The 26,179-nt window shown below is 36.3% G+C and overlaps 1 protein-coding gene across 14 annotated transcripts in view; it reads left to right on the top strand.

The window, feature by feature from the left end:
* BBX (BBX high mobility group box domain containing) overlaps positions 1 to 26,179 on the top strand; it is a 282,876-nt gene that overhangs the window by 152,112 nt on the left and 104,585 nt on the right. For all 14 annotated transcript variants that reach the window (XM_004477500.5, XM_004477495.5, XM_058295903.2 and 11 more), the window contains one exon: positions 18,693 to 18,863. In XM_004477500.5, coding sequence (XP_004477557.1) covers positions 18,702 to 18,863 — 162 coding nt within the window. In that variant the 5' untranslated portion in view covers positions 18,693 to 18,701. The remainder of the gene's footprint in view (positions 1 to 18,692; positions 18,864 to 26,179) is intronic.

Raw genomic sequence — 26,179 nt, 5'->3', positions numbered from 1 at the left:
GCAACCCAGTGTTTAACAGCGTGGAAGGAATCAGAACAGACATTCTCAATAAAACCAGAAGATCAGGTAGCAATTAGCAACTTCAGTAAGAAAGTAGGGTCTGAGGACCAGGGACCAGGGATGACTGAAAGAACAAGTGTATAGAAAGACCATAATTCAAGATCTCAGTTACTTCCTGCTGAACCCCAGAAGTATTACTGTGGCCAGAGGCAGTTAAACGCTATTTTAGTTTCCTGGCTCTTAAAACAAACACCATACAGTGAGTTGGCGTAACAACAGGAGTTTATTGGCCCATAGTTAAAAGGTTTTCTTCTACTGCGTTGGTATCTTCTGGCTGGCCGGCAGTCTTGGGGATTCCTTGGATTTTGTGGCACGGGGCAGTGCACACGGTGGCATCTTCTTTCTCTTTCGGATTCTATTGACTTCCAGCTTTTGACTGCCCCTGTGGCTTCTTCTTTTGTGTCCAAATTCCTTTGTTTATAAGGACTTAAGCCATATTGGATTAAAGCCCACCCTCATTCATACTGGGGACATGTCACTGGTAATAATATCGTCAAAGGTCCTATTTACAAATGGGTTCACAGCCAAAGGACCAGAAGTTGGGACCTGAACATAACTTTTGTGGGAGGCATGACTCAATCCCCAGCAGACACTGACAAGTGAATCCTATTTCGGGATGATATGGCAAAAGACCAAGCCTTGCTTACTCCAAATTAGGAGGAATTATTGCTTGCTTGAGGCTATTCAGACCTAGGAATGTTTGGAAAAGCTTTCTAGAAGAGCAGAGTTGAAGGGTGTTCGACTTCCCTATTTTAACTAGAGCTACCACTAAGTCAGGCTCATTTACCATCTCTGAGGAGCATTTCTTCCCAAGGCAAAAATTCCACAAATCTAAAGATTTCATAGACCCGCGTTTTAAAAAGAGGCTAAGGGAGTGCTGATTGGTTGGAATCTGGTGACAAAACCAAATTATGAAATTTGGACCTGCAATACTTGACAGTGAATAGTACTTTAGGAAGGAGGAGCAGAAAGAGGCTGGGTTTTCAGTTACAAACCACTAAGCCCATTATTTATGTAATTTTTATTTATAGGAGACCATTTATGATTCTGTTGAATTTCTAGGTCTTGCTATTACCAGTTTTTAAAAGGTCTCTTCAGTTGTTGACAGGTCCTTGGATGTGTGTCACTCATTTAGATAAAGAAAGCATTTGAGTTCCAGCTTCTGCACTGATTATTTAGTTCATATAATTTTTAAAAGTACAATTTTGCAATTTCATATAGCCTTTATTAATTGAGCGAGTTGGATCACAGTTGCTCTTCTGAATGCTTTAGAATGGTTCTTTACATTTAAATGACTCATCTGCTTGCCATTGCTCTGTTGTCCAGAAGATCTGAAATGTGCATACATAAAAAATCGCCATTGGGTCTTGATATGTGCTTTTTTGTGCGTTGAACTGTATTGAACTAGCACAGGGTGTGGGTAGAGATAGTCTCCCTTTTTTTTTTTTTTTACAGCTTTTAAAAGGATATCTGAATAATGGAAACTATGATGGTCATCCAAATAAATAATGCTTTAGAAACTTGTTTTAGCAGGGTTAAAGCAATTTGGATAGCTCATTTGTAGTCAACACAAACACATGTGGAAATATAAATTTACATAAGAAGCTTATGACTTCAGGATTACAAACAGAAGGCATGTAGAAACTATTCAAGTTGACCGAAAACACCTTAAGAATATAGTATAAGTGAGCTTCTGCATAGTCCTGAAAATGTGAAGGGAAAAAAAGGTATTGTAGTCATTGAGGGAAAAGTGCTATAAGTTTTCCTTGTTTTAGAAGTTTTAAGTTTGAATTTTGGGTTTATTTAGAGCAGTGATTCTCCACTGGGGGTTGCATCACTCCCCCAACACCACACCCTAGGGAGTGTTTGGGAATGTGTGGGGCATTTTTTTACAGTGATTAAAGTGACTGCCCGGCATAGAAGGGCTGGGGTGAGCAGAGAGATATGTTAACTCCACAGTGAGTGAAATAGTCCCATCCTGTAAAGAATTGTCCTACCCAGAGTGCCAAAATCATCCTCACTAACAAGAACTGATTTGGAGGATGGAGTATTCCTGTAAATTAAAGCAGAATCAGTTAACTGAAATTTCCACTATTAGATTCTAAGGATCCATGCCACACACATATATAAAAAATGTAGATGGTATTATAATCTTGAGGAAATTTTGGAGATTTCTACGTTTATTATTTTATTAAGGTGAATTATCTTGTGGGTAGTTTTACTCAGTTCTTTAACCAAGGGTAAATTTTATTTCCCAATCTCAATAAAACTAGCAACAGGGGGGCTATAGATATAAATTCCTGGAATGTAACACCTGCTGGCTATAAAAGTCAACCTAGATCATGAAGGAGGCTGTATCTACAACTGCAGTTCTTAAAACATATTTTCAGCAGCTACTGATAATTCTAGCACTGTAATCAAACATGAAATAAAATGACACATTCAACATTCTTCATTCAGTTCAGGGTAATGAAATCCAAATGATAACGTGTAGTTAGGAAAAAATTAGGTGTTGTAAGTGTACTAAAGGTAAAACTAATTTTGTTCCTTTTTTAAGGCAAATTTTGAATAAATTCATAAAGAAGTTAGGAACATGGATGGGACAAGTAGGGTTGGAGGAAGAAAAAAGACAAGTTGTTGGTAACTTTTCTTACCTGAAGGAACATATACTAGTTGTTTTCAGTGTTTTATGTTTTTGCCATAACAGATTATTCACTGAGTTCTTGAGCCATCTCTGACTTTTGTCCTATTTATTCAGTTATTTCTAGGGCAGTTCATTCATTTATTATGACTTCATGCTTTGTAGTACATATGCTTTAAGTTTGGAAGACAAACCTGCGAACAAATTTCCATCCAAGGTGATAAGTGTCACAGTAGCTGTGCAAATAATTACTGTGAAACCCAAGGGACTCACTCTAGCAAATGAACTCTGGCGACCTCTGATCTGATCACAGTATGAAAATTACTTAAGTTACCTGTAAAGGAGATAGAACAATGTTTCTACTCTCCCACTAGGTCCCAAAATATGGACAGATAAACTAGGAGGACTCTGATATGGACAACATAAGCTTTTAATTCATTCTTAATTAGGATATGATATGTTGAGGGGTCTGCTTTATTTTTATGTTTACTGTCAAGTAAATGCTTCCTTTCTTAATACTCAAAATATAAAATCTCTCACAGTAATTGAATTAGAGACAAAAAGACCTATTTGCTATAGTGCAGTAGTTATGTAATGAAGCAGTTAATTCCAAGCAAGTATGGAAAGATGTCATAGTCACAGAAAGGATCAAGAAAAGAAAATGACTTTTCACAGCAGCATATTGATTTAGTACCTCAGAAGTCTGATACTTTGTCCTCATTAAATTACATTTAAAATATTTGATTTTAAAATAACTTACTGGATTTCTTTTCTCATTTTAAAATAATACATGTCAAATGAGGATAATACTGAAGCATGAAGACAGAAATAGAAATCACCCTCAATGCATATGCCATTCTATATCCATTGTTAACACTTTGGTGCCTTTATCCTTCCAGTATTATCTTCCAGTATTTTTTTCTAGGCATAAATACACTTTTACAGGTTGTTTTAAAAATTGAAATCATGATGATTTTAAAATATTTAATGAAATAGTACATGCATTTTTTTTCAAGTTTTGATTTTACTGATACCTTTTTTTTTCTTGCTAGATTTTTCTCCTTATTTTAGTGTTTTATTTGTATTTCACAAAGATAGTAGAGGTCAGGGTATGCGTGGTAGGAACTTAAACATTTAAAAAAATAGATATTTTCTCCTGTGTTTCCATATGTATCTGTAAAATCAGTCATTTGATCAGAACAGGAAGCAGAGTTTTCTTTTTAAAGGAAAGGAATGTAGCTATTTCACCAGAGAAGAAATATATATATATAGGGTTATATAAGAATTTATTCAGGATAACATTTACCTGGTGCTGACAGATAATGACACACACATACAGCTGTTTGTTTTATCATTCTTAAATTCTGCTTCTTTGGATTTTGCCACAGATGCTCTGAGTCACTGTGTGTTTATATACTTAAATGGTTAATGATTCTTTTGGAAGCTAAACTATTAGGCTATGAGTCAAGAATATACTGGGTTACTGGGTTCTGACTTTATGGACAAGTCCCAAAAGTTAGATTTGGCTCTTTGGGTAATGTTCAAACAAAATCATATTTTATAAGAGCAAAGGATGCTTTATTGTGCAAATGCAGTTAGCAGTTCTCCAGTATTGACCAAACTATCAGCTTCACACATTGAATGTGTTTTTGTGTTTTAACTCTAAAGGCATCGTTCTTTTCCACAGAAGATATTCTTTTTCTCCAGTTAGATTCTACTATTTCTCTCTAGTAACTGAGCTTTAAGGACTTATTAGTAATTAAAAATAAGAACTTCCCCCATTATTTTACTATGTCAGTATCTGTTGTGTTCTTGCATTAAAAGACCCCAGATAACCATCTTACTAAATTTCCACAAGGAATAGCTACTACATTTAAGAAAATATTTTTTAATAAATGATACAGTAAGGTGGTATTGCATTAGTTATTTACATTTGGCCATGGACATACTAGGATATATTTATTGTTTTATTAAGTTTGTTTCATTATTGGGACTACATAGCATCATTAGACTTCTATGGAGAAGTTAAGAATAGATTCCATTTTTAAGTATGAAACTTAACCTATTTAGGTTTATGGCCCTCAAAATTTTTCTCCAACTCGTGATCTGTTTTCTACTAAGAAATAGTCCCTGCCCAGGAAGATGCTGAGTGAATCTTCAGGACTGGCTGACATTACCCAGAAAAAATTGAGAAGGGTCTTCCAGGTGGTCAGATGGACAATGTTACTATGGCAAGTTCTCTTATCACCATAGCAGGCAGAAGTATCCCAGGCAGCAGTGGTGGCAGAGCTTAAGCAGCTACTTCACCCTGACAGCTAAAAGCTAATAACTCATATGGTTGCATTTCAGGGAATATTTTTTCCCACAGTTGGGGAGTGCGTACCTAACCAAACATTCATTGTCAGTGGTGAACAGTTTGAAAAACACTTTTCCAAGATCAAAGACAGACATTATATCTGGAATTTATTCAAAAAAAGTAACTTTGCAATTAGAAATATATTTTTAACTGCAGTATTTTGTTATCCATCTTCAAAGGAGAACTGCTTGTTGATAGGCCACTTCCTGCCTTTCATCTTTTTCTTCTGATTATCAACAGCAACAAAAAGCAGCGTCATAGTAGTGGTAGTCTTTTTTTATGAGTTGTTTTGAAACAGGACAGCTGAATTAGGTATTGGAGAAAGTAAAGTCGGCTCTCGTGGAAATGCAATTCTGATTTTGTGGTTGGGTCACTGCAAATGGCTTCCAGATGACTTCCTGCCAAATCAGTAGCAAAGGTCATCAGTGTCATCTGTAGAGAAATTGGAGAGTGGGAAATAGAATTTATAAGCCTTAGAACCGGAATGTTATATGGACTGACAAGAGGCTGCCAGAGTCAATACTTATCTTTTAAGGAAATAGGAAACCCATCTGACAAGACAGTATCCTACAGTTTAAAAACACTGATTTGTCAGTTTTACAGGTTCTTGTTCTTGGAATCAGCATAAAGTTACCTTGATTGGCTTAACCAGAGGGTGTTTAGTCAGGTGCTTACTATAAGGAATATTGGTGAGAGAGGAGTACTTTGGGGTCACGTTAGGCTAGCTGCAAGTCATACTTGATCAACCTAACCAAGATGATATTTTTCTAAATGAAATGGAAGGAATGAAAGGAGCAAAGGGGATTCATCCAGGATTGAAGGAAGATAATAACTTTCAATCAAAGTTTGCCAAAAATTATGTGTAAAAGATACATCATTCCCTTTCTTTCTCAGCCTTCATTTTTCTTCATCAGCTCTTGCCAGTGATGCATCTGTAAGAGGATAATGCAGGTTATACTTCCATGAGTAATGGACCCTGATTTCCACTTTTCTGATTGCTTACTGTCTATGGTAAGTAATGCCTTGCAGAAAATCTCCCCACGCACTAGAGCATTTTGACTAATGTTCTCTCTGGACAAAAGTCCCAATAACTACAGAATCCTTCATTCAACTTTTCTGATTTTTGTCTTTATTGATTTCTAGTTAAAACTCTCAATGCCGTTTTTACTCCTATGATTTGTGACCACATTTTTTGTTGATTTGTGTTTTTTCTTTGAGATATTTTCTTACAAATAGTAGGGCACCTGGAGAATTGTAAATTGCCTCCTGAATAGATCATTTCTGACTGTTCCATTCTGCAGGGACTTCTGTCATTAGGGTAATAGAATAAAATTGCCCTTTTGAAGCTTTTTCTATATTGATCCAGTTCATTTTAAAGGCTGAAGCACAGTAGAAGAAAGAAATCAAGTCAAGAATTCCTTCTCTTATCTTATTGTAAATAAACCTGGTGATTTTGACTTTTTAAAAACAGCTATTTACCCATTTGTGTCTTACTAATACTATAAATTCAAAGTAATCTCAGGTTTGTAATTTATTTTAAAAAGGAAGAAAAATAAAATATAATAATGAGCTCAGCAGGGACCCAAACTTTATACCAGTTCAGAAAATAAGAACATTTTATTTTAAACTTAACCTTGTGATCTCAGTTTTACAAATCTTTAAATTGATGAAGTTAGACTCTAATTTCTAAGGTCCCTTCCAGTTCTAACATTGTACAGTTTTATCTGTGAACCCAAATGTAATAGTATGTTTCATAAAAATCTAGAAATAACCATGGGAGAAATCTGGTGTGCCTCTGTTTAAATGGTTGTAGACTCCAATTTTAATAACTGTCAATATTGTCATCGTTGTGCTCCCCCCCCCCCCCATAATGTTTAATGTTTCAGAAGTTAGTCCTTTGGTGTTAGGCACCTGACCAAGTAATCTGACTCCTATATGGCAGTTTGCCCAAAGGACATTCCAAGCAGGCCTTGAGTACTAGAATTATAGAATTACAAATAGTTAGTGGGCCAGTTCTTTTTAACGTTTATAAATATATGGTAGTTACAGCTTTTAATGTCCCTCTCTCCCACTTCCCCTCCCCACTCCACTTTTGTTTCATCCAGTATGTGAGATTTGCAGTGGTAGGAGAAGAGAAATTGGAGTGTAGGGTTCCATAATAGCTGTTTAGTAGCACTGAGACCTCCTGGATCAGGGATCCTTAACAAGGGATCAAAGAGGTTGAATTTAAATTAAAAAACAAAGCAAAACACTATTCTTGTGGAAATGTGTTGGTGTGGGTGTGATATGCTTATTAAATAATACACAGTAAAGTATGGATTTAGTAAGAGGTCTGTGGTTTTCACCTGACTGGCAAAGGGGTCTGTGGAACAAAAAAGGTTAAAAACCCCTGTCCTCTTAGATGAATCTCAGAATTTTTAAAAGTTGATATAATACGGATTCCAGGATATTTTGGGAACAATTTAAATGAAGCAAGTCATAGTAGTGAAATACTTTCAACCAAGAAGCCAGAGTGTGTGTGTGTGTGTGTGTGTGTGTGTGTGTGTGTATGAAGACCCAACAAAATATTTATCTTGAGACCCATAGTGGACTCAAGGATTTAATGATACAGTCCCTATAAACTACCAGGTTAAGACAATGATTTCATTATAGCTCTGGCTTGTAGTGAAATTAAAGTGAAATTAAATTATACTGGGTCACTTTAGCAGTACGTGTCATTTGAAAAAGTCACAGATTAAAATTGAGAAAGGTAATCACATTTTACCTCAGAATTTCCTGATCATCAAGAGGATTTAGTGGAAACCACCTTTATTTAATCCCTTTTTTAGCAGAAATATCACAGTGATTGCAGGATTTAAAATTCTCCTAAATGTTTCAGAAAACCACCTACATGTGGACAAGTAGTTATTACATAGTGGCATAGTATGGTAGCTGGTCCACCAGCTGCGTCCAAACCCTGATTGTTGAACGTTTTTTTTCCTAGATGATTGACCCTGGGCAAGTTCTCTGTGCCTTAATTACCTTATCTGTAAATGTGAATGATAATGGTTCCTACTTAATTAGGGTTGTTTTGAGGATAAGTGAATTAATGACTATGAAGCATTTAGTGGTTGGTATATGATAAGTCCAGAAAGAAAAAAAAAAGCATACTCAGTCCCACTATTCTTTGTGCTATGTTATACATGAAAACTGTAATTTCAGTTTTAAACTGGAAGTCTTCCCTTGTTCACAATAAAAAAATTAGTTTACTAGATTGAGATTATAATGCTTTCGGAAAGGAACTGCTTGATATCAGTTATTGATTTTATTTCATAGAATTCTTTTTGACTTGTAAATCCCAAGTATTTGGTATAATATCCAAATCAGTATAATCTAACTGAATTTCTAATACTATAAACCTGTGGTAATTTTTAGGTAGAAGTTTTTTTAAACTGTTCTGAAAGAATAGTGACAGTAGTTGTCTGGACTTTGTAGTGTTAATAATTTAGTACTTTCAGTGGTCAAGGACAGATTCCTTTGTCTACTATTCATGTATAGGGACATTTATGATCCTCCATTAATCTTCCCTTCATAAAGGAGTTCTTGAGTGTTCCAGCTTGTTCCCTCTTGGCACATGGATGTTTTGGATTGATGTGAAGAGGCCCAGGATTTGAAGGCCCAGATTTGAGCACATTTATTATCTTTCTGAACTGGATATTGTATTGTCCAGATTTTCTAGTCTGTGTTAAGCAGAATTTTGCCTCAGATGTGGCTCATGTGATTCTTAATAAATGCAAAAGTATGGCTGAAGTGGCTTAATCCTAACCTATTAGATGTCTGAATTGCGTACTCTCTGAAAATTTAATTCTCCATAATAAATTTTATACTAACTTATTCATAAGGTAGAAAAATCAGATTTATTAATAAGGGCCCCCCAGCCTTGCTTTTTTAAGCTTGTAGAAATGATTTGACACTTTCTTTTAAGGGGGATTAAAAAAAAGGAGTGCTTTCCCATACACTTTCTAACTAGATGTTGGGAAATCTGACTAAAAGTTGGGAAAGTTTTGTTTATTTGTTTTCCCCATTAATACAGAAATCTACAAAAGCATATGAGAAATATTTAAAATGTCAGTAACTTACAAAACAACTTAGTAAATCAGAACTCAGTACTGTATTCAATTTCCAAATTCTAGAACCTGGTGCTAATTTGTGGTGGTGGTGGGTATTGGTGTAAACTCTGAGAAAAATCATGAATAGTGGTGGGGGCAATAGACAACACATCAGTTGCAATTTTTGAAAACTCCTCTCCATAGATTAAAAAATGTTTTCATCAGTGTAAAGGTTGTGTGAGGAACTTGTATCATTCTAGGAAGCAGATTTATTATTTCTTTTTTTTTTCTCTTTTTTAAAAAAATGTTACATTCAAAAAATATGAGGTCCCCATATACTCCCACCCCCCTAGATTTATTATTTCTTTATCTTCCCTGTGTGGAGGAGTGGAAAGGGGAATGAAGGCAGTGTACAGGGAAGAGTACTCTGCAGAACAGCCTGGTCCCAGCTGGAGATGAGGAGGTAAAATCATAACATAGAGTGGTAAGAGTGGGCCTTCAAGGCTATGTAGAACAGCTTTCCAAAGCTTGAAGGCTGTCCACAGTTTTTCTGCTTTAGCAGTTGCTAACTTTGTGCTTGGAACTGGCCTAGCATTGGGTGTCTGTTTTTTTTGCAAGAGGGGAAGCCAGGTCTAGACACTGTAGGTCCTTGCTCTAAATCTCATATTGCCATTGGTTCCAGAATTCCCTACTCCTACAAGCAAGAGAAATCCAAAAGCACTAAAATACTATTAAACTTTATACTTGCTCTTGGGACATCTTTGACCATTTCTTTGTGAACGCCAACTAAATCCCTGTTCTGTTCTTCCTTAAGCATTACTTCCCCTTAAAGGCCCAGCCAGTTCCTCTTAAGTTAGGCCTGAAGTTCAGGAATGCCAGACATTTGGACTTCCTTCTAGCCATCCCATCCCTTGGAAAGTTGCAGATCCCACCCCAGTCTTAAATAACATTGCAGCAAAGATCCTGAACAGTTCTTTTCAGATTTCTTTTCGAAGAGACTTGTTTGCTGGGAAGCCAGGTCAGGTTTGACAAGGCTTGCAGGGGCAGAGAGTTCTTGAAACTTGGGAATCACCCTTAAGTGTTCCTTCCGTGATAAGGGATGTTAGCCATTAGGTAAAAAGTTAACAGTGGGAAAACTGGGGGCACCAAAGGGAAAAAAGAAAATTAGCTGAAATTTTTGAGTGACTTATGCAATTGCCACATACCCAAATGCAGAGAATACCTTATTATTATATGCTATCTGTTCCCTAATTGTTTGGACCATATTTGTTGTACTCTGTTACATGCTAATTCTCAAATTGTTAATTGTATAGGTCTTATCTTACCAACTAGATTGTAAGTCCTTTATTGATCCAAATCATCTTTTATAATCAGTGTCATCTCTTAATGCTAGTGCATTAATAGGTCCTCAAAAGGCCAATTTGGAATCAGGAGGTGTCTTCCTAGAGGAACTATGTAAGAGCTGTGGAAGAAATGTGTCTGCCTCTCAATACAGATTTGGTAGTCATCAAAGCCAAACAGCTGGCCTTAGCAAACAAAATTCTCTTTTGACCCCTCAGTGAACCTTACCTTTCAGTTTGAGAAATGCTGCAAGATGATAAATGTCTCAGATTGACTGCTAAATTGTGATTTTTGATACATAGCATTGGACAAGTTTTATTTTATTTTTGTTCCTAAAATCATGGAGGTTAACTATATTTTATTTACTCCAGTTCTGTCTTTTCAAAGCCTACCCATACTTAATTTTATTCTGAAACAGTACATTATTACAAAGTCCAGCAAATATGTAAGCATATGTGAAGACCTTTTATTTTTTTTACTAAATATGTTCTGAGTTTTTGTACTTAAAAATATGTTTAGCAAACCTTGTGATAGAGGTTATATACTGCTGTACAATTATATGGCAGATTTAGGCAGTGCTCTTTCCTTTCACATTGTGTTGCTTAGGAAATTACAAGCTTTCATGGTATCTGTTAAACTGTAAATTGCCTATTGTGTTCAATACAGAATGTGGAATTTAGTTAAAATGTTGAGAAAATTATGTTGTTCGTTCCACACCCACCTGTCAGAATAATTAGATGGAGATACATGTGCTCTTTGTCAATAAAGCATATTTGTTTTGAAAGACACAGCACTCATGAGCTGTCAGTCATGACAACTTCTGAGGGCACTTTATAAATGCAAAGTAGAGGAAAGTACATTGAGTCACTAATACATGTGCTTTCTTATTCCCTGATCCCCCTTTCCCAATGGATATATTCTGGTGAAATCTATATGAAGAATTATTTTGAAATATTAATGGAAATTTGGGACGCCACTAGCTAAAGTAAATGCTGAGAGAGACTAATTAAATGCTAAAAACTCTTCCTCTCAAAAAATATTAATTCAAAACTTAAAATCAGTTTAAATTTACTGTTAGAAAGTACCTGTAGGAGGCAGCGGACTTGGCCCAGTGGTTAGGGTGTCCGTCTACCACATGGGAGGTCCGCGGTTCAAACCCCAGGCCTCCTTGACCCGCGTGGAGCTGGCCCATGCAGAGTACTGATGTGCGCAAGGAGTGTCCTGCCACGCAGGGGTGTTCCTTGCATAGGGGAGCCCCACGTGCAAGGAGTGCACCCTGTAAGGAGAGCGGCCCAGCGCGAAAGGAAATGCAGCCTGCCCAGGAATGGTGCCGCACACATGGAGAGCTGACACAACAAGATGAGGCAACAAAAAGAAACACAGATTCCCGTGCCGCTGACAACAACAGAAGTGGAGAAAGACGCAGCAAATAGACACAGAGAACAGACAACCAGGGTGGGGGGGCGGGTGAGGGGAGAGAAATAAATAAATAAATAGATCTTTAAAAAAAAAAAAAAAGAAAGTACCTGTGATCTGGACTTTAAGTGCAAAGCCTTCTGGCTGCATCCCTGACTGACCTCTTAATGGTGTTCAAAAAAGTATATAAACCTTTCTGAAACTTTGCTCACTCATCTATAAAATGGGCATAATATTTTACCTACTTCACAGGATTATGGAATGTTGAATAAATTAATATATGCAATAAAGGCTTTGTAAGCTCTAAAGTGGTACATAATTAGTAGCCCAGGAGGTTTTAATAGCAGTACTTATTTTTTCCTATTAGAAAATATATGTGGAATTTATTAATGAAATATATCCAAATTTTATAAAACGATTATTATAAAAAGCAAACATGGTATTTTTAGCCATGTCAGTAAAATGACTTCATTATTACTATATTATAATCCAGGTAATCTATCTTTGAAAAAAGAAAGTGGAAGAAAACTCACTATGGGTTTGTGTCTAGCACCATAGTCCCTGTTGGTGATTAGACATTCCTCTGCTACTTCTTCCTGGCCTTGACAAATTATCTAAGTGAGTGCACTCCCTCCCTCAGGTTTCCATGACACAATGCGATTGTGGAAATATGGTCAGACTTGGTTAAATACTGATCACAAGTATTGTGGAGATGACAAGTAGAAAGGAATGGTATTAATCAGAAACAGTTAAGAATCTTGCTTTGGGGAAGAATGACACTACATTTGAAAATTTCTGGTTTTAACTCAATACTCAGATTATTGCTTTTCCATGCTTTAATGGTATAGAAGAGTTCCTTAAGTGATGTCCCTGGTAAAGTTTATAATTTTTTAATAGAGGAGCTTTTGTGTTTTTTTATACTATAAAACATTATCTTTGTATTTAAATGGGATGCCAGAATATAAATATTCAGCCAGCAGAGGGAGTAGACTCATAAAATTGGGTGTGAGAAAATGTAAGATGCCTCATTAAACTTGTCTCTTTTGGGTATAGCTTTACAACTCTCTTGAGAAAAACAAAAGTATAGGATTTTAAGGTCATATTAAAACTTCTACTATTTACAGTCTTACTGTGGTAGTTTTTAAGAAGGAAAAGGGACAAGCAAATATTTTATAAATAAGAACTGGTGTTTTTGTTAATTCTATGAAGTGAAGAAATTTTTTGCTGCTCTTGGTACTGGTACTCAAGGGAAAAAGAAAATCATAATGAAGTAAACTAACCAATCTAGTAAAAAAAAAAAAAGAAGCTTTCAGTACTTTGCCCTGGGGTTAGAACAGATTCAGCCCAAACACATAAAAGGAATAAACCAGAAATGATTGTTAATGTTCTTAACCATGACTTTCAGGAACACTGTAAGGACCCTGAATCAAATAAGCACTTATCTTTTGTATCATATGGTTAAGTCAGGAAACTAGAATGTATTTAAAAAATTTATTTTACCAAGTATAAAACAAATGGTTTTTTGCATAACTCTAGTTACATAGGAAATCTAAATTAATCATTTATTCTATGCATTCTATTTGATTCTCTTGGTAAGTTTGCAATCTGATATAAAATCATTAAATTTACTTACTTTTAAGCACTATTAAATATATATGGTATCGAAGCCAGTCTTCTGCAAATGTAAAGATAAGCAACACCCTACCTTAATGTAATTTGTAATCTACTAAATGCTGAGTCATCACAATTCCAGTGTGCCAAAATATAGCAGGTGGGCATTGCAGAAGCTCGATAAGCTACTTTAATAAATACCATTACCACTAAAATAAGAAATATTGATCCTTTGTTAGTTTTGAGAAAAAGATTTTTGTTTTGCAATCAGTGAGACTGAGGATTTGCTTATAGAGCGAAAATTCAACTGTAATTTATAAAATTTTTTAACTTTCTTTTTAGAGCTTAGGAAAAGTTTCCATTTGGCATTATCAAAGATTGTTGATTTAGATTTTATTATTATATTTATTACATTACCTTGTCAATTTTCCTGTTTGCCTCCTCCAACCCTTATCCCCATCAACCCTTTCTGGTTTCTTATTATTTTTCCTCCCCTGAGTATTTTCTTTTCAATTCTTATGTCTTGCCAGCCTTTTAGCAAAACAACATAAATAAAAGTATAATAAGAAAGCAGAGAAGTATTGTTCCTATGTTCAGTTCTTCATGTATTAATTGAGCAACTACTCCCTGTCTGGAGCTGTTTGATGGGTTAAAAAAACACACACACACACAAACCCAAAAAAACATATCTGGCATGCTCATTACCTTCATTGGTCTCTTTTTCACGTTGATTTTTTTTGCATCAAATAATTATGCATACAGTGTTACAGTAAAATAATAAAAACCAAGTGTCAAAAATAGGGCATAGCCATTAAGTACTGTGGGTGGTTCGAAAAAGATGAGCGGGAAGTGGACTTGGCCCAATGGATAGGGCGTCCGCCTACGACATGGGAGGTCCACGGTTCAAACCCCGGGCCTCCTTGACCTGTGTGGAGCTGACCCACGCACAGTGCTGATTAGCGCAAGGAGTGCTGTACCACGCAGGGTGCCCCCCGCGTAAGGGAGCCCCACGTGCAAGGAGTACGCCCCATAAGGAGAGCTGCCCAGTGCTAAAGAAAGTGCACCCTGCCCAGGAATGGCGCTGCACACACGGAGAACTGACGCAACAAAGATGACGCAACAAAGAGACACAGATTCCCAGTGCTGTTGACAACAACAGAAGTGGACAAAGAAGAACATGTAGCAAAATGAACACAGAGAACAGACAACTGGGTGGAGGGGAGGGGAGAGAAATAAATTTTAAAAAAACATTAAAAAAACATTGTAAGAAGAAAAAAAAAAAGAAAAAGATGAGCAGGAAGGAAAAAGAACAACATGAGCTGAAGCACACTAAGACAGCCTTTTAGAAGTGGGTGTTCAGAGAGGTCTTGCATAGAAAGTGAGAATAGAGATATGTGTGGTATGGAGTGTAGGTTTGGAAAAGCAGAGAAAGGATTTGTGGAAGCCTGAACAGGGTGCACCTACCTTGCAGGATAGTGGAGGAAGCATTGGAAGGGGAGGTAAATCGAAAGTAGGTGATAAGTAAATATGCGTTCAACGTCAATGAGGAGCTGACTTGCCTGAGCTTCTCTTCTTGTGATGTGCTTCAGTTTCTTGTCAATGAGGTAATTAATTGTGTCCTATCCAGACAATAAATGCATGTAATAAAAATCTCTCTAAAAGAGGCAAAATATATGATAGGCCTGTTGAAGAACAAGAATTAGATGATGTTCTAGTTAAGAATGCGGCCCTATAAAAGTATAGGAAATGACAAAGTTGGGCTTTTGGAGAGTGGGTTGAAGAACACGTCCTGCACTGTTTCCCTTAGCCACCCCTTTGGGTGCCATATCTCTTTCAAGGTAGCTGTTGGCTCATCTCTTTGTATAGCTTTAGGCATCAGTTCTCCTAAGGCTAAGTATCACCAAGTACAATTATTATGTATCTTAAAAATACATAAATACCTTCATAAGGTAAGGGCAGACGTACCTGGACTTCAGTACAACTAAGCCCTTCCTTGAATATTGGATACCTTATTAATGTTCATGAAGAGCATATTGATAACATCTTTTTAAAAAAATAACATCTTGACACAATTAAAATTTGAACTTGAAGAGCAATCGCTTTTCAGTAAGGACCACATTTAAAGATACTTCTTGCATGAACAGTGGCAGTGCTTCTGAAATGAAAGTATTACTTTGTTGAATAAGATATTTCTCATTTATCTGTCTGCAATTTAGAATTGTCATTAGAATTACAATAAATAATAATGATTAGTTAGCATTTGTAATTCATCTTCAAAGAACTTTATAGCTAATCTAATTTAATTATCACTTGGTGTCATGGGAAACTTGTACTTTTTTGCTGTGAATCCTTTGAAGTATCTTTTTTCAGCCTCTTAGTTCCCTGTTTTGCTATTTCCATGGCCCATCAGCTTTTTGTCTGTGAGAATTGCACAGAGAACTAACAGATTATAGTGGTATTAATATCTGAAAGCTCCTTTACCTAGGTAAGAGTTTGGACTTTAGTTAGGCTCCCCAATTCCAGAGAAAGCTCCTCCACTTGTGTGTGATCATGGGCAAGTTATGCAACCTTCACTTTCTTAAACTGGAATTCATAGTGCTTGCCTCCTAGTGGCAAAGTAAGGATTATATTAAATTAGTTAATTAATGATAGATAAGCAAATAGCAATTAACAAATTATTTAATAAATGTTAGCTGTTGTATTTGTTTTGCTGTTAAATTATTATTAGGAAAATGTCATTCTGTGAATTTACATGGACTTAAGTGTTGATGAGAACATTATAAGCCAACAAGTCAATTTTAAGAGACTGCTGTGTGCCAGTCTCAGTGCAAGGCATTAGAACAGAAAAGGATGAAACCATGACACCTACCTTTAGAAGTTCATAACCTAATATGGGGGAGACATAGATAAAGCTAACTGTAAAACATTGTGATAAGAACCTGACATGATGTGAGATCAGGTACTGTCAAAGTTCAAAGCAAAGAGTGGTGGATTTTACTTAGTTTCTACAGAGGTCTTTAGAGAAAAGGGGATATTTGACCTGGGCCTTGGAAGATGAAAAGAACTTAAGAAATGGGATGGAATAAATTCTAGGCAAAGACTTCACCTGAACAAAATGAAGTGGCATGATCCATTGGTGGAGGCTAGAGTGAGAAGGAACAAGTCTTCAAAGTTGTGGTTAGTTCCATTTGTGTGAATGCTCTAGATATCACGCTTTGCCCCTGTCTCTGGACTGTCCTTTCCTCTTCTTTGTAGACTGTGGAGAAAGCTGTGAAGCTTAGCAGTCTTAGTTGGACTCTAACATATTTGTCATTAAGATGTGTGATTGTCTTAATGATGGGACTGTATTGGACATATTGGAAACAGTTTAAAATAACCCTGTGACAGAGTTAAATTCATGCTAATGTTTTAAAGACTGAAGTGTACCAACTGCCTGAGTTTAAGACAAGATGATGGAAAGAATAAAAGTATCTTATTCCCAAAATTTATGGTTGTGCCAGAGCACTGTTTCTGACTACCACTTAGACAAAGGAAACACTCATTTTTTCTTTTCCATTTCCAGTGTTGGAGATTTCATTGTCTGGGAAGCACATGGACCACTTTTAAACAGGAGAAATCTGTGCTCACCCTTAAACGGCATCTTAGACTGAGTTTAACGAAACAGATGCTGCCTGTTAAACTGCGTGTAAATACAGTTGCTGAAACAACTGGGTTTCATTTATATTTGTAATTGCATGAGCATTCACAAACCATTTAAACTGATGGCATTAATCTTTATTGTTAGAAGTTTTACATGAGTATGTATAAATAGTAATACATTATTAATGTTTCTTCTAATGAATAAGTAAATGAGAAATAAATCAGAAAAAAATTGTGAGAGCATATAAGAAACTAACATTTGTGGTTACCTCTGGGCTGTGGGGCTGGGTGTGATAGTGAAGACAAGCCTCTTTTTTAGTTATAACCTTCTATGCTGTTTTCACCTTTATAATAGGAATATGTGTTGCTTTTGCCATAAAAAAGAACTCTTCTTTTTTAAGTCATTGAAAAGTAACTTAGAATTTGGGGCTTCTAAAAGGTTTTGTCATACAGGCATGCCCTGGCTTGGCTATTGCTTGACCATTTCAGTCAAACATCCATTGGTGGGGGGTGGGGAGTCTAATGAGCTTTCTCTGCATATATAATGGAGAGACAGGATGATCATAAAGCATGCTCATCCCCATAAGTAACCAACAGGTTCTTGCAGTGAGTTTTTGGAGTCTGCACACAGCTAATATTTGAAAACCCTCATTTTCTTATGAAATAATTTTATCTAAAATCTAAAACACTGATTCTTGCTAATTATTCATTTTAATAATATTATAAGCACAAATTTTTAGCAGTATCGAATGCAAAATTCATGTCAATTGTGATAGTAAAATTGGATCCACCTCTGCACGTAAAAGGCATTTTCATATTCTTCTATTGGGAAACTTTGAGAAACACTTCCTTAGGTGTAAATATGAATAGTAGTTGAAGATAACTTGTACTCATCCTGAAAAGCTTTATTTGGGTTTTAAGTGGTTTTTTGTTTGTTTGTTTGTTTTTAAGATTTATTTTTATTTATTTAATTCCCCTCCCCTCTCCCGGTTGTCTGTTTTCTGTGTCTTTTTGCTGCGTCTTGTTTCTTTGTCCGCTTCTGTTGTTGTCAGTGGCACGGGAAGTGTGGGCGGCGCCATTCCTGGGCAGGCTGCACTTTCCTTCGCGCTGGGCGGCTATCCTTAGGGGTGCACTCCTTGCGCGTGGGGCTCCCCTACACGGGGGACACCCCTGCTTGGCACGGCACTCCTTGCGCGGATCAGCACTGCGCATGGGCCAGCTCCACACGGGTCAAGGAGGCCCGGGGTTTGAACCGCGGACCTCCCATGTGGTAGATGGACGCCCTAACCACTGGGCCAAAGTCCGTTTCTCTGGGTTTTAAGTTCTGATGTTACAAAGTGAAAAGAAGTAGATTTAATAAAAGGTAAATTTTAATAGCTTAATTTAGCCTGTTAATATAAATGTTTGATTTTGTACTTAGGGTTCTCAATGAATCCAGTAAATGTCTGAGCTGGTAGACCAGCTATAATCCAGTTAAAGGAGCTAATAAACTAATTTTAATCAAACTTACTTTGATTTCTGTTTCTTTTTTCCACCACAGGTCACAGTAATGAAAGGCAGTAATAAAAATAAAGATCATTCAGCAGAAGGAGAAGGGGCTGGAAAACGACCCAAACGAAAGTGTCTTCAGTGGCATCCATTGTTAGCGAAGAAACTTCTTGACTTTTCAGAAGAGGAGGAAGACGACGACGAAGAGGAAGATCTTGATAAGGTAAGTCTTTCATTTATTTTGGAATTTTAATGTTTATTTGAACACTCATACCAGAAACTGTAGTGAACGTTATGGTAGAAGAGATTCATTTCTAAAAGACTGTATAATTTGTACTCTATTTAACTACTTAACTTATATTTTAATTCCAGTTATTGATTACTCTTTTTTTTTCTTAGAGAAGTTGTAGGTTTACAGAAAAATCATTCAGAAAATACAATTCCCATATACCACCCTGTTATTAATACCTTGCATTGAGTGGTACATTTGTTAAAACTGATGAAAGCACATTTTTATAATTGTACTATTAACTATAGCCCATGGTTTACCTTAGAGTTCACTGAGTTCACTGTGTTGTTTAGTGTTATGGTTATTTTTTTAAAAATTTCTACTCTAGTAATAGTAACATACATATAACCTAAAATTTCCCCTTTTAGCCACATTCGGCTATATAATTCAGTGCTTTTAATTTGTTCACAATGTTATACCACCATCTACTACCATAACTTGTCCATCAACCCAGATATTATGCTTTATACAGGGAAGCAGGTATGACTCAAGCAATTGGGCTTCTGTTTACCATATGGGAGCACCTGGGTTCGATCCCTAGGGCCTCCTGTAAATGCAGCAAGTGATGCAGTAAGATGATGACACAACAAAAGAGAGGTGCAGGGGAGAGTCAAGGTGAGATGCAACAGAAACCAGGAATCAAGGTGGTGCAAGTGACAGGGAACCTCTCTCCCATCTTGGACGTCCGTGGGATCAAATCCCGGTGAAGCCTAGAGGAGAAGATGAGAAGGAAAAAAGAAAAAGACATGGAAGATCACACAGGGAATGGACACAGACAGCCAAAACAGCAGAGTAGGGGGGAGGAGAGAAAAAAATAAAAAATAAAAACATGAGCTTCTTTAAATAAAAAAAGAAATGCAATACAATTTAAACATTAACTTCCCATACCCTTCCCCAAAACTGGACCCTGGTTATCTGTATTCTGGGTTGCTTAGAGTTTATTCTAATTATTTCATACAAATGAGATCATGTAATATTTGTCCTCTTGTGTCTGGCTTATTTTGCTGAACATGATGTCTCAAAGCTTCATCCATGTTGTTGCACGTATCACAACTTCATTCTTTTCTACTGATTTCAGTTTATACATATATCACATTTTGTTTCCATTTCATCGATTGATGTACACTTGGGTTGCATCTATCTTTTGGCAAATGTGAATGATAGTATCCCTGTGCAAATATCTAAGTCTCTGCTTTCAGCTCTGTGGGGTATATACCTAGAAGTGGGATTGCTGGGTCATATGATAACTCTATACTTAACTTCCTGAGGAATCACCAAATTATTCTACAGCAGCTGCACCATTTTATGTTGTCAACAACGATTTAGTGTTCCTTTTTCTCCACATAACCCTCAAAACTTTCTAATTTTTTAATAGTAGCCATTTTAGTCAGTATGAAATGGTATCTATTAATAATTGGGGTTTTGATTTACATTTCCCTAATGCTATTGAAAATATTTTCATGCGCTTTTTGACTGTTGACATATCTTCTTTAAAGAATTTCTATTTGAGTCTTTTCCCCATTTTTTAATTGTGTTGTCTTTTTGCTGTTGTAGGAATTCTTCATATATTCTAAATATTATATCTTTACTGACTATATAGTTTCTAATATTTTCTCTCATTGTGTAGGTTGTCTTTTTGCTTTCATGATAAAGTCCCTTGATGCACAGAAGTTTTAATTTTGATGAAGTCCCATTTAACTGTTATTTCTTTTGCTGCATTTGTGTCCCTGTGTTCTAGGAATTTTATAGCTCTGGTTCTTATATTTAGGTCTTTGATCTATTTTGGGTTGCATTTTGTATATTGTTGAGATACGGGTCCACCTTCGTTGTTTTGCATATGGACATCCAGGTTTCTCATAACCATTTGTTGAAGAAACTATTTTTTCCTAATTTGGTGGACTTGGCACCCTTTTGAAACTTAGTTGGCTGTAAATGTGAGGGTTGATTTCTGAACTCCAAATTTAGTTCCATTGGTCTTAAGTATTTGTTCTTGTACCAGTGCCGTAATATAAGATTACTGTTGCTTTGTGATAAGTTTTAAGATCAGGAAGTGTGAGTCCTACAACTTTGTTCTTTTCAAGATGACTTTGTCTATTTGGGGTCACATATTCTTCCATTTAAATTTCATGATTGGCTTTTCCATTTTTTCAAATAAGATTGTTGGAATTTTGATTGGCATTACATTGAATCTGTAAATCACTTTGCAAAGAATTGACATCTTAACAATATTTAGTCTTCCAATCCATAAACACAGAATGTCCTTCCATTTATGTAGGTATTTGATTTCTTTTAACAGTGTTTTGTAGTTTTCTGTGTACAAATCCATTACATCTCAATTAGATTTATTTCTATATATTTGATTCTTTTAGTTGCCATTGTAAATGGCCTTTTTCCTGATTTCCTGTTGTGATTGTTCATTACTAATATATAGAAAGATTACTTTGTATGTTAATCTTGTACCCTGCCACTTTGCTGAATTATTAGCTCTGAGAACTTTTTTGTGGATTTTTCAGGATCTTCTGTATATAGGATCATGTCATCTGAAAATAGGGCAAGTTTTACTTCTTTTCTTCCAATTTGGATACTTTTTTTTTTCCTTTGTCTAATTGCTTTGGCAAGACCTTCCAGTAAAATATTGAATAACAGTGATGACAGTGGGCATCCTTGTCTTGTTCCTGATCATAGAGAGAAAGCTTGCAGTCTTTCAGTTAACTATGATGTTAGCTGTGGACTTTTCGTTTATGCCCCATGTTGGGGAAGTATCCTTTTTTTTAGGTACCTGGGGTAGAGATTGAACCCTGGACCTCGTTGTGGGAACCTGGCACTCAACCACTGAGCCACATCAGCACCCCTGAGTTTGTTTCTCGGTTGTTTGCTTGTCGTTTGTTGTTGTATTTAGGAGGCACCAGAGACTGAACCTGGGACTTCTCATGTGGGAAGCAGGTGCTCAACTGCTTGAACTACATCTGCTCCTCAGAAAGTATCCTTCTATTCCTAGTATTCTATGTGTTTTTGTCAAAAACGGTACTGAGTTTTGTCAAATGCCTATTTGGCATCAATTGAGATGATCATGTGGTTTTTTTCCTTTGTTCTGTTAAAGTGGTATATTATATTAATTGATTTTCTTACATTGAACCACCCTTACCTACCTGGGATAAATTCTACTTGATCATGGTGTATAAATCTTTTAATGTACTGTTGGATTCAGTTTGCTATTATTTTTCTTGAAGATTTTTGTGTATGTATTCATAAGGGAATATTGATATGTAATTTTCTTGTGATATCTTTACCTGGCTTTGGTATGAGGGTGATGTTGGCCTCAGAGAATGAGTTAAAGTGTGTTCCCTCAGTTTTTTGGAAGAGTTTGAGAAAGACTGGTGCTAATTCTTTTTTGAATGTTTGGTAAAATTCACCATCTGGTCATGGGCTTTTCTTTGTTGGGAGGTTTTTGATACTGTTATTGGTTTACTTGTTAGTGGTTTGTTGAGATCTTCCGTTTCTTCTTAGAGTCGGTATAGGTAATTTCTGTGTTTCTAGGAATTGTTCCATGTCATCTTGGTTATCTGATTTGTAGGCATTCATTTGTCCATACTGTCCACCTATATAACCCTTTTTGCATTTGTTGGGGTTTGTATTAATACACTTCATTTTATTTCTGATGTTATTTTTTTGCATCCCTTCTCTTTCTTACTTAATAAAACTAAAGGTTTCTTGATTCTTTTGATTTTTTTCAAGACTTCTTCAAGAAACCAATTTATGGTCACCTTCATTCTCTGTTGTTTTTTTTCTTCTTATTTTGTTTATCTCTGCTCTAATCTTTGTTACCCTCCCTTTTTGTTCACCTTGTGTTTACTTTGCCTTTCTTTTTCTAGATACCCCCAGATTTGAAGTTAGGTCTCTGATTTGAGGTGTTTCTTATTTTTTTAGTATAGACATTTAGAGCCATCATTTTCTGTCTAATTATTGCGCATTGCTGCTGCCCATAAGTTTTGATACATTGTGCTTTCATTTTCATTCACTTCAAGATATTCCCTAATTTCCCTGTGCTAACTCCTTTGATCCATAGGTTAAGAGTGCATTGTTTAGTATCCACATACGTGTAAATTTTCTAATTCTTCCTCTATTACTGATTTTTAATTTCATTCCATTATAGTCAGAGAAGATCACTGTATGATTTCAATATTTTTTAATTTATTGAGACTTGTTTTGTGACGTAATATGTGGTCTACCCTGGAAAATGATCCATGTGCACTTGTGAAGAGTGGGTATTCTGTTATTTTTGGGAGAAGTGTTCTCTATATGTCTGCTAGGTTTAGTTGGTTTAGAGTTCAAGTCTTCTGTTTTCTCATTGATCTGTCTAGATACGGTATCCGTTATTGAAAGTGATGTATTGAAAACTCCTACTATGACTTCTTGTTGAATTATGGCCCCTTTACAAGTATATTATGTATGACCTTCTTTGTCTCTCATAACAGTTTGTTACTTAAAGTCTCTTTTATCTGATATTAATATAGCCACTTCACCTCTCTTTTGGTTACCATGTATGGTATTTCTTTTCCCATCCTTTCACTTTCAGCCTAATTGTGTCTTTGAATTTAAGGTTAGTCTTTTGTGAACAGCATGTAGATGGGTTATGCTTTTTTATCCATTTTGCCAGTCTCTGCATTTTGGCTGGAAAATTTAATCCATTTACATTTAAGGTAACTATTGACAGTGCAACATTTCTTCTGCCATTTAGCTCTTTTGCCCTTTAAGTCTTACACCTATTTTGACCTTCAATTCTTTTGTTCATGCCCACTTTCAAAGTAATTTGATTTTTTGTATTATATCATTTTGAGTTCCTTCTCATTTCCGTATTTTTTCATATATTTTCTTTGTGGTTAGTACGAGGTTAAATTTGACATCCTGATTATAGAAGATCATATTTGATTTGATACAAACTTAACTTCAGTAATATACACTATTTTAGTTTGCTAAAGGCTGTCAAAGCAATATACAGAAATAGGTTGGATTTTACAATGGGATATATTATAAGCTTACAATTCTGAGGCCGTGAAAGTGTCTGAATCAAGGCATCATCAGAAGACGCTTTCTCCCCAAGCTGCAGCTGTGGGCAGTCAGGCACATGGTGATATCCACTCATCTCTCCTCAGCCTCCTTGCTTTCAGCTTCTGTCTAAAGTGTCTTCCTCTTTGGTTCTGTGTTCCACTGATTTCAGCTTCTGGCTCATGGGGCCTTCACTCTCAGTTTCTGGGTTCCTCTCTGTGTCTGCAGCTTTTTAGTCCCCTATTTATAAAGGACTCTGTAAGAGGATTAAGACTCACCCTGGGTCATGCAATCTAATCAAAGGCCTTTACTGAAGTAATTTACTCAAAAAGCTCCACCTACAGTAGGTTTACATGCATGGAAATAGATTAGCTTAAAACATAATTTTCTGGGGATCTACGAAAGACTCAAACCACCACATAAAACATACATTGTTCATATACCACTTAGTCCCCCCACCTTTTCCTTAATGGTAGATATTGGGAGCCTTCATTGGAACCCCATGCCCTACTTAGAGGAATAGTATATGAAAAAATAAGTTATGAAATTTTTAATTTCTATTCTGTTTCTCTTCTTCATTCACAGACCTAATTTGAAATCATGTCTCCCAAGCTAGAAACACTCTTCCTCTTTCAACCTTCAAATCCAATTATGTACCAACCACTTTGTTTCTGCCTCATAAAGAGAATTTATGAAGTAATTGTCTCTGTTCCTACTTCTTCATTGTCATTACTACTTGATTAACCCTGTACCTCTCTTGCCTTGACAGGTGAAACAAACTTTTAATTGGTTTGTTGCTTCTAGTTTTGCTCCTATAATTCGTGGTTATATACTGCTGGCAGGAGTTCTCTCTTTTAAATATGAATTTAAGCATTTCTTATGCTTTCCTGAAACCTGTCCTGGTGCTCCATTGCATTGACCTCTGGTTCCCAAACCCTGGTCAAGGCACTAGTGTTGATTTGTTACAAGTTTTAATGGGCCATTAAAAAATGAGTCCAGGTAGAGGGTTTTTCATCTTTTAACTTATTTGTCATTTATTCATGTATTATTTATGTATTCACTTTATGGTTAATTAATTTAATGAGATAATTGTAATATTATATAGCTGTTTAAAAGTTGACAGTCTATGTTTGTCCCCCCAACTTATTTTTTTAGTTCATCAAGTCTGAGATCACTGGTTTATAATATTAAGTGCACATTTTTTAACATGACAGAGCATATCCTTCAGGAGGTGGTCTATATTAGTCAGCCAAAGGGGTGCTGATTCAAAATACCAAAGATCTGTTGGCTTTTATAAAGATATTTATTTGGGGTAGAAGCTTACAGTTAGCAGGCCATAAAGCCTAAATTACTCCCCTCACCAAAGTCTATTGCCACGTGTTGGGGCAAGATGGCTGCCAACGTCTGCCAAGAGTTCAGGCTTCTTGGGTTCCTCATGTCCCGGGGCTGCATTTCTCCCTGGGCTCAACTGCTGTGCTCTTTCCAAAAGCCAGCTGTAGACTATCAGGTGAACAGTTCTGTGTCTCTCCCCAGGGCTTCTGCCATGTCTAAGAAGCCATCTTTTTCCTCTCTGTTCTTCTGTGTGTTCACTTCCCAGGCTCCAGCTCAAAACTCCCAACTTGTCCTTTGCCATATCTTTTCTCTCTGAGTCCCTGCCCACCAAGGGGCGGGAACTAAGTGCCCTTCTGATGTGACCCAATCAAAGTCCTAATCATAATTTAATCAATTAAAAATGATACCTCTGACAGGCCAGTTTACAAACACAATCCATTAACAATTTTCGAAATTCATAAACAATGCCAAACTGCTACATGGTCCTTACTTTTTTACACCCTCGTCTGAGATCCCTCTCTTTACCTTTTAACACCAGTACTACTGAACTGCTCATAGTTGTCCAAATAAACCATCTAGCCCGAACCCTGCTACTTCCTAGTGGCTCTCCTTTGACTACTTGACACATTCTGATTTATCTTTAAAAATTTAGCTCAGACAATTCCGTTTCTAGGTATACTTCCTATGCTTATACCTCCTACCTTTCCACTAGTTTATCTCACTGGTTCTTATTGCAGCCATCACACTACTTTTTAATTTATTTGCTTATGTGTCTCTCCCTTCCCTAAACAGTGAGCTCCTTGGGCCAAGATCTTGTCTTATTTATCCCTTTATCCTAGCTCTTTGCTTGAGTTTTATAATTTAATAACTAA

This window comes from Dasypus novemcinctus, chromosome 4 (genome assembly GCF_030445035.2).
Source record: "Dasypus novemcinctus isolate mDasNov1 chromosome 4, mDasNov1.1.hap2, whole genome shotgun sequence".
In the NCBI taxonomy this organism is placed as follows: Eukaryota; Metazoa; Chordata; class Mammalia; order Cingulata; family Dasypodidae; genus Dasypus; species Dasypus novemcinctus.
This window is presented reverse-complemented; position numbering and strand designations above follow the sequence as displayed.